Source organism: Poeciliopsis prolifica, unplaced genomic scaffold (genome assembly GCF_027474105.1).
Source record: "Poeciliopsis prolifica strain line A6 unplaced genomic scaffold, Auburn_PproV2 SCAFFOLD008, whole genome shotgun sequence".
Lineage (NCBI taxonomy): Eukaryota > Metazoa > Chordata > Actinopteri > Cyprinodontiformes > Poeciliidae > Poeciliopsis > Poeciliopsis prolifica.
The window spans coordinates 6,568,304-6,576,891 of NW_026562383.1; the positions used below are offsets into that span (position 1 = coordinate 6,568,304).

The window sequence follows — 8,588 nt, forward strand, 5'->3', positions numbered from 1 at the left end:
TAACTAGCAACTAGCAATCCTAGCTAACTAACCTAGGCTAGTAGACTACTTAGACCTGTTTCGCAGCTATCATCGGTAAGTGTAAATTCATGTCCAGGGATGAAATTTTTTTGTATTGAATCTAAAGTTTAATTTAAAAGTTTTAATTAAAGTTAAATGTGAAGTTTTGAAGACTTAAGGTCTTAATTTTTTGACTTGCTAAAACCCGTGGATACCCTCTGGAGCAGAAAAAGATGCAAACAGTTTTTCACCAAAATTTATTTAAAGGTACACCGTTTATTAGAAGAAAAACTTGATCCTTTGATTTAAAAGCAGCAGTAAAAATGTCCCAAAAATAATGGAACTAAAGCTTCTGTTGCTTCACATCAATTAATATGTTCACATTATGTAACTCGGTAGCCAATAACCAGCACTAACTGTCAATAAGGCCAACGGTCATTAGGTCAAAAGCTTTGAATTGGTCCAGTTATGCAAATCTTTAAAATACATTATGATATTGGTAATATAAACTACATGGTGTTTTTTTTTTGTCTTGATTTTTGTCCCTTTTTGAGTGGAAACTTTATGCACAGCTGTACACCAGCAGCACTGCGCCTATCTGGATCTGTCGTCCGGTTTTCCGAACGCTTTGTACAAGACGGCGGCGAACAGAGAAGCCGCTGTGAGGCCGGTCACAGCCGTCAGCGTCTTCCACATGCTGGCCGAAGCCTCGTGTCTGTCCATGAAGCTCCTGTAGTCGCCGGGCACCAGGATGTAGCTGCGTCCGTCCTGCGGGGCCCGCAGGCTGACCACCCGGCCCCCCTCCAGCACCACCTCTCCGAACCCCGTCAGGCTGCTTCCCACACGCAGCATCTGTTCGCTCTCCACCATGGCCACGGGTTTCTCGCCACTCAGACCCTGCGCCACCATCTCCGCCAGACCCTCCTGAGCGCGTCTCACTTTGGAGTGAACCCTCTCCAGGAAGCACCCCGAGGCCTCCAGGGGGTTTAGCACCTTTAAGTGAACGTCTGCGATGTAGGAACCGGGCTGGACTAAACTGAAGGGGACAGAGTTGTTGGTCTCTTTCTTGTTGATCGTCCGGGAGTTCCTGAAATAGAAGCTGTAATAAATGACTGATATTTACATTTAAGTGACATCTAGCTTGATGGACCAACTGAATATAATGAGGAATTGTGAAGTGGAAGGAAAATTACATTCCAAACACACATTAAAGTCACAAAAAAATGGCTTCAAAGAGCCATTATAGTTTTAGCTTTCTTGTTCATTAAAACCTAGAATTCATAGAAACATTAAAGTAACTTCACAGATCTGTAGCTCAGGTGGGAAAGTCTGCTGAGAGTACACATGAAAAACATGGAAAAGGCAACGCACTGCAGAGAAATACCATTGCTCGCCACATTGAGCACTTCAGTTCTGCTGTGAAACATGGCAGCATCATGCTTCCTCTGATGCAACAGAGGTTTTGATTTCCAGCTGCGCTACAGTGTAATTATTTAGGCGAAAACATAATAACCCAGACCAAATGTAGAATTTGCCGCAACACGTGGAAATAAATGTTCTCAGATGCCTTAGGTCTTTCTGCGTTTGAGCTATTTTCCAAAGAATGGAGAAAGTTGCTGTAAAGTATTTCTGCAAGTATTGTAGAACAATTGTGCTAGCTTGGTAAAACCCAGCCGGTTTTACCAAGCTAGACTTTGCTGGTCTGGACCAGAACCATTAGCTTTTGAGAAACAGGTCCTTCCTGGAGGCATAAACTCTTTAAGTTTTACATTTTTTCCAATTGCCAAACGTTTGGTTGTGAGGCATACAGTTTGACACTATGAAGCTTACCCAAAATTGCCTGCTTTGTAAGCAACCATCCTCCACTGCAAAGGGTGTCAGGCTGAACAAGGTGGCTGTTTATGTTGATTCAATATGTGGAAGTGTGACCTATGGAGACTTAACAGCTTCCATTACTGGAACTTCAGGCACACTACAATTCTAAATCAGCACAGGCAATCACTACTTCTCCAACTGTTTGCTGAGTGGCTCGGTTGAAATTGTACCTAAGAGAAATCCAACTCAATAGGAGAAAGCCCAGACGGAGCACTGAGAGGGGATGAGAATCAAGCAGCAATGGCCAGACTACATTTACGCTCTCCTTAAAATCCACTGAAAGATGTAGTTGCAACATTTTATTCAAAAGCTCAACCTTTGTGAAAGAAATCTAGTTACCAAGTCTTGGTGACATAGTTCCAGTATTTCCAGTGCTCTTCCACCACGACCTTCTGAATCACACCATGACATCGAGGGACAAATTTGCTTTGCAGGACCTCCCCATCAGCCTGAACAACGCCTTCACACACACAGACAGACAGACAGAAACTCTTCAAAAAAAAAACTTCACACTGTAAAAAGTATAATAATAATAATATTAGATATTTTTCTACCTTCAACAGCAACGTACTGGAGTCGTTTGTGCGAAGATGCGTTCAGCACTTTAAGTAAATGATCATCAGGCTTGAAAACTGGGATTTTCTACAAGGTGACAAGAACAAAATGTCAGTCGCCATGAAACAAGGCAGAGCTGTCTCATTGATTGACAATAGAGGCCAAACCTGCCTTGAGCATTTTTATCTCCTCCTTTTTCTCCCGGTAGAGGTTATAAAACAAGCCGGAGAAGGCAATGCTGGTGCCCATACCGATCAGGACCAGGGGGTTTGAAGAAGAGTCACCCATAGCTGAAAGTCTGGAAAAGGAAACTTCAAAACCACGCGAATGACAATGCAGAGAAAATGCAAAGGATGACAAAAACGTGAGTTTAAAAAGGACCCGTGACACTGTATTACAGTTTCAAACAACAAACTTTATCTAATAAAACCGAAGGGTAAAGGAGATGCATATACCTGCTTGTGCAACAGAAAATGAAACAAAAGGCTTATTTTGGAGTTTCAATTCCTTGTTTTCTTGATGGCGTCACGCCTGCTCAACCAATGGAATTCCAGCTGTACTTCTCTCGTCCAGCAGGTGGCAGCAGCAACGTGAGACGTTCTTCTATTTTCATTCACTTCATACCGTTTAAAAGGTAAAAAAAGTCGGGCATTTTGTCAACATTTGGCTCTGCGCTGTCTAAAATCAGAGTTTAATACCATAATATGGATTATTTAAACAGTAATGCGTCGCAATAAAATAAGTTTTCTACACATGATTAAGCATTTCACTTGTTTTTAACCTGCAAAGACCTGTGATACTCAGATTCATGAATATTATTGAAAAGTTAATTGATTTCAGTAACTCTGCTTACTAAGTCAAACACATTATAGAGAAGAAGAACGCCCAGAAAGATATTCTCCAACCTTTATTTTTGTTAATTTTGATTATTATTCACAGCTAATGAAAACATGACAATATTATAAAATTACATCAGACTAATATTCTTATTATTAACAATAATAATGATAATAATCTAGCATAGACATCCAGTCTTAATGAAAAGTATTTATTACTTGATACTTCTAATCTAGTAAAAAAAAAAAAAAAGAAGAAGAAGAAAATGCTTCTTATGAATAATATTTTAAAGTTTCTGGCAAATTTGTAACTATCTGCAAAGTTATATATAAAAAGTCTAAAGGTGCAGGAGTTGTTCTTTTTTTTCTAATTTAAATGACTTCTATAAGTAACTCTAATGCTCTGCCTTGTGCTCTAGACAGCCACTACTCCATGTTAGTTTTGTGTGTTTTCTGCTGCTTGTTGCGGTGGTGTGTTATTGGGTAAATCTGCCAGCATGAATGGTGCATTTATGCTGGGGATCATTTGTAGTAATGATGCATTTATTTATTTTTTTTAGATTTCCATGAACTTTTCTGACACACATTGGAGTGTTTCCAAAGTACTCGTGTAGATTTTAACTGCAAGTACTTTTCTCATTTTCTAATTCCAGCTTTTATATGACAGGAGTGACACCATCTAGCTCATTTGCTTCAATACAAAATGATTCTTATTTTTCTTGTCCCCTTTTTTTTTGTGAAAAATCTAAAAATTACCACATTTGCGGTTCACCTGTACCCAAAAAAAAAGTGTCACAAATGTGGGCTGAAAATCTTTGAAGTGCTCACAGCTGCCGAATCACGTAATTATGAGTTACAGATCCTTCCTCAATAGCAGGCTTTCCAGACAAGTGAATTATGAGTCTGAATGAGACAGAATGCTGCAATTTCATTTGCTATGGTAACCTGGGCCGCCAATTTGAGCACTCAGTACCTTATTAAAGTGACTTACCAAGATAATTACATTACATGCTTTGATATATTCAGAAGCGTTGAAGATACACGCATTAGCTGGGTTAACAGTAACATCTTGAGTTTCGCTAAACTGTCCAGAAAGGACTTAAGATTCACTTTGTTGCCTTTTATTTGAGTATTTCTATTGAAAAAAAATAAATAAAAAAAAACTACAATATTTTTTACTTTCCCATCAACTACAGCATCTTCAAGTCTTCAAGAGTGACAGCAGCTCCCGACCATCACTCTACCTTCACCACATTAGATCTCCTTTTTCTGAAACCTTCAGTTTGATTTGCACCTGACATAACGAGAAAAACGCCTTCACTTTAGCCGCCTTAGTCTGCAGAATATCTTCCCAAATTCATCAAGATATTTTAAAGCGAAAGGTAAGACGAGCCTTTCTGCTTGTGCTTTAATCAACATGGAGCTTCGACTTGATCCCTTGTTTTTATTTTTATGTGATGCTATTTCTGGAATCCTGCTCAGCATGGCTGAGACTGTGGCATTCACGTTACACTTTTGTCATTTTCTGAGACGGATTTGGCTCTTTGGAAATAACGGTTCGCCCCAGATGCTTTAGGTAAGCTTTCTGTATCCATTCCAAGTCCAGTTCTCATGTTTATTTAATTTCTCATTGGAGTCAACAAAGTATTTTTTGCATTTGTAATTGAATTCAATGTGTGCTTGGGATGATGTCACTGTTGGCACACGCAAGTTTCAAAGTATCTGTTGAATTGAAGATGGATTCTACGAATGCTGCCCGAAAAATTTAAAAATATCCATCCATGATGGCATTATGTATGTGCATCTTTTTAAAAGGCTTTGAATGAAATATTTCTGAGTGAACGTTTATATGTGCATCTCTGTAATGTTTACCAGGCGTGGATTAGAAACAAATTACGATCACTTCAAGCCTTACACTCAAAATGCCGCATCTGTAACTCATTAAAATTGACCCAATGCTAAATGTTAGTCGCTGCCTCGCGTCAAACTGAATGTTTTGTATAATTTCAGGAGACTGGCGTTTAGCTTCGAGAGGCAGGTCCAGAGCACACATGCTCTCAACTCTGAAGCAGCTAAGCCTCTGATTGCTTTTCACTCAGGCAGATTAGCGGTGGCCAGTGCGATCTCGCCATTAATCACAGAGTGAAGTGTCAGGCTCAGCCAGCTTCCTTATTCTCTGCTACCCAGTGTGTGCTGAGCAGAAAAACTGCTTCTCTTTCTTGGAAAATATCACCTGCCTGTAACCACACAGCTGCCGTACTCAAACATTAGAAGAAATGATGGCACCCGGTGACGTGTTCATTTCTTTCTTGAAAGAAAACCAAGATCTAGGATTTTTGACGTTCCAAACATAAAAAAGCATCTCCTGCAACATTTAACAAAATGTTACATTTTCCTCAGTTTCCTCAGCTATTTTTCTCAGTTTTAATTGTTTAGTTATAACATTTGATGTTTTATTTATTTATTTATTTTTGCATTATTGCTAACATTCAGTGCTGGACTTGGAAGAGTAAGGGCCCCTGCGCTATAATTTACATTTTAAAAAGTTTTACTCATATAAATTACATAACATTAATAGGTAGGTTGATATATTTGCAGGCACAAATTGATAGATGGTTGGTTTAAAATGTGGCATATGGCTAAAACAAAATTCTAATTTTGACACATTGGGGTGTAGTTTCAATTCATAAAAATCCAACAATATTTTAATAAAACACCACAGGCAAAATGAGCCCATGGCTGTAATATGAACATGTACAATATGAACAAAAAACAATTTCTTCGGGCCACCCCGAAACTTAGAGCACTGGGCAACTGCCTCTGTACGTAATTTTTTAAAATCTGGCTTAGCTAACATTAGCACCAATCAGCCAACCTGGGAGGAAGTCAGAGTGCCTGGAGAGAACCCAGGCATGCACCGGGAGAACATGCTCCAATTGTCCTTATACGTCTAAAAGTCACAGAGGCTGTAAAGGGGTGTCCTAATTTTTCTACATGTTTCTTTATGTGAAGCAGCACTTTCCCCTCTCCTCTGTGTGCCACTCTCACACAACGTTTCCACTCCTGCTCCACGACAGAAAAGAGTCACAGAGGACTGAAAATGTAAATTCTCTCACTGAAGCAGATTACTGCGTTTCTGACTATCAGCGCCGCAGAAACAGAAGCAAATCTTGAGGAATATCTCTGACTCCATGGGTTTTCATAGGGTAGAGGGGAGACGCAGAAAGAGACCGCGGCGCATTAAATAATTTCAGTTCTCGCACAGCCTCCTCTGTCGCTTGATAAGGCCTCATTGTGATTCAGGTGTTGCTTCCTCTCCGGTACATCTGTCCTTGACGGCCTGCTGAAAGGAAGAAAAGCATTCGAATGGATGACGTTGGTTTGCCCATTGTTGGAATGCTTTTGAGTAAGGAATACGAAACTTTGCAGCTGCAAAACTGCGTCACACAGAAAAAACTAAGAACAAACTGATGGCCACAGAGGAGCCAGCAAGTTACCTGACTGGAATACAGCTGTGAAGCATCTATGGAGGAATGCAGGGGCTTTACTTAAGGATTCCCACAAGACAGGGCAATAAATTGGGGCAAAAAAGATTCTTGGGGTTTACAAATGAAACAAATGTTCTTATTTCAAAAGCAGGGTTGTGGGGAGGGAATCCAATAATTCTTTATCCAGGAACTAATAACTTTAAATCATCTTCTTGAGGCTTTCTTTCAACAGTGGCATTTGTTGTACTGTGCCTCCACAAAGGACAGATTTCCTCATCGACTCTCTCCCTTAGTTCAAAACCAAACTACAAACTCCTTTTCATATCAACATGTAATCCCTGTAATGCTTTTACTTTCAGTAAGTTGCAGTATTTTTGGGGGGGTGCAGGAGGAGTCAACTTTTTCTGTTTTAAACTTGTTCTGTACAATATCCTTGTATTTTGATTTTATTTTCAATTTCAGACAGTGGAAAAGAAAAAAAAAATGCTTCATTAATACTCAAGGTTTGGGATGCTATTGCATATTCTAATTCTGATTCACCCCAGTCAAATTTAAGACCTTTCCAGGCTCCTTTTTAACGCTAGCTTGAATGATTTTGTGTTTAAGAGCAAACCCTGGTTTGCGCTTTTCACATTGCGTAGCTTTAATCCCCACATTTCCAAGTTTAAAAAGCTTTTAGTTGTCACACAGCCTTGCATGGGCTAACAGCAACAGTGGGTCAGGGAAACGCCGTCCAGCCAACTGCTTGAAAATTCGCATTTTTTCGTAATAAAGGCGACAAAGCTAGCTAGCAAGCTAGTTAGCTGGGTCCTCAAGCGTCCTCGAGTCACTAAAACGGAATTAAAACGTTTGCGAGCGGCCCAAACTTTTGCCTGACAGCAAATACCCGTGAGGAAAAAAAGTATATTACATAAACACGCCTCTACAAAAATGTAAGACCTGTGAACAACGAATGAAACAACAACCTAATTTAAAATAAATACATTTAAAACATGCCTTTTTGACGCTTCGTCACAACGTTTCTCCCTGACCCGCCCTCACTTTACGAAGCGACTCTTCGTGAGTCATGGTTTGCGTGGTATTGACTCTGTCCATCCTCGTGTTTAGGGATGTTATTTTAGTTGATGTTTCATGTGAATGTTTGAGCCCGGACATTCCGGTGTTCTCACGGATTACCTGTTGCTCCACGAAGGTTGTGGACTTTTGCAATAATTTCCTGTCAGGAAGTAAAATAATAATAATAATAATAATCATCATCATCATCATAATCATAATGATAGTAATGAAAGTTTTCGGTTGATCTAGAACTGTTCAGCGAGAGTTCTGATGAGTAAAACAAGATCAATCTCATTCCTTCACATTTCAGCTCCCCTTAAAATCCAGACCTTTCTAACAGCTTTCTTTTTTTAAGATATAAAATATTAATAGTAAACATCTGGTTGTTCCCCGTGTTCCTAATAGAGCTCGTCTCTCCCAAATTTGCATTTTTAATTTTATTTTTAAATAAGAAGCGACGACGTGTGAAGTCTCCAAGCATGTTTAACAGAGAGGACATTTTTGTCTGTTATTGGAAGTTGTTTTTTTGTGTGTTTTTTTGTTTTTTTCTTTTTACCTTGCACCTTGTTCGGCGATGAATTCTCATTGGCTTCACTGGAGGAGGATGAGGAAGGAGAGGAGGAGGAAGAAGAGGAAGGCTTGTGGCGCAGAGCAGATCTCTCCACCAGGAGCGCAGAGCGCACAGAGTGAGCACAGCGACCCATTCAAAACCTGCTTCACGGATTATCACGGATTTTTATTTTATTATTTATTTACTTTTTAAAAAAAGAAGAAAAAA

The 8,588-nt window shown here is 39.6% G+C and overlaps 1 protein-coding gene across 2 annotated transcripts; it reads right to left on the bottom strand.

Moving 5' to 3' along the window:
- Positions 1–249: 249 nt before the first annotated feature.
- LOC129361633 (mitochondrial ubiquitin ligase activator of nfkb 1-A) lies at positions 250–2,947 on the bottom strand. 2 transcript variants are annotated; one of them, XM_055032598.1, is made up of 5 exons: positions 2,886–2,947; positions 2,602–2,728; positions 2,430–2,517; positions 2,215–2,335; positions 250–1,087 (listed from the first exon to the last, which is right to left on the bottom strand). In XM_055032598.1, the coding sequence occupies exons 2-5, from the start codon at positions 2,716–2,718 to the stop codon at positions 595–597; spliced, it is 819 nt and encodes a 272-aa protein (XP_054888573.1). In that variant the 5' UTR covers positions 2,719–2,728; positions 2,886–2,947; the 3' UTR covers positions 250–594. The 2 variants fall into 2 exon arrangements, with proteins under 2 accessions (XP_054888573.1, XP_054888572.1); XM_055032597.1 differs by lacking the exon at positions 2,886–2,947 and having other exon boundaries at positions 2,602–2,805.
- Between the last annotated feature and the right edge of the window lie 5,641 nt (positions 2,948–8,588).

Excerpts from the sequence above, each read along its gene's own strand:
- LOC129361633 (XM_055032598.1), bottom strand. The coding sequence starts at position 2,718 with ATGGGTGACTCTTCTTCAAACCCCCTGGTCCTGATCGGTATGGGCACC. Across the intron at positions 2,518-2,601 it reads AGGAGATAAAAATGCTCAAG|AAAATCCCAGTTTTCAAGCC; the intron begins GCAGGTTTGGCC and ends GTCACCTTGTAG. Across the intron at positions 2,336-2,429 it reads CCAGTACGTTGCTGTTGAAG|GCGTTGTTCAGGCTGATGGG; the intron begins GTAGAAAAATAT and ends GTGTGTGTGAAG.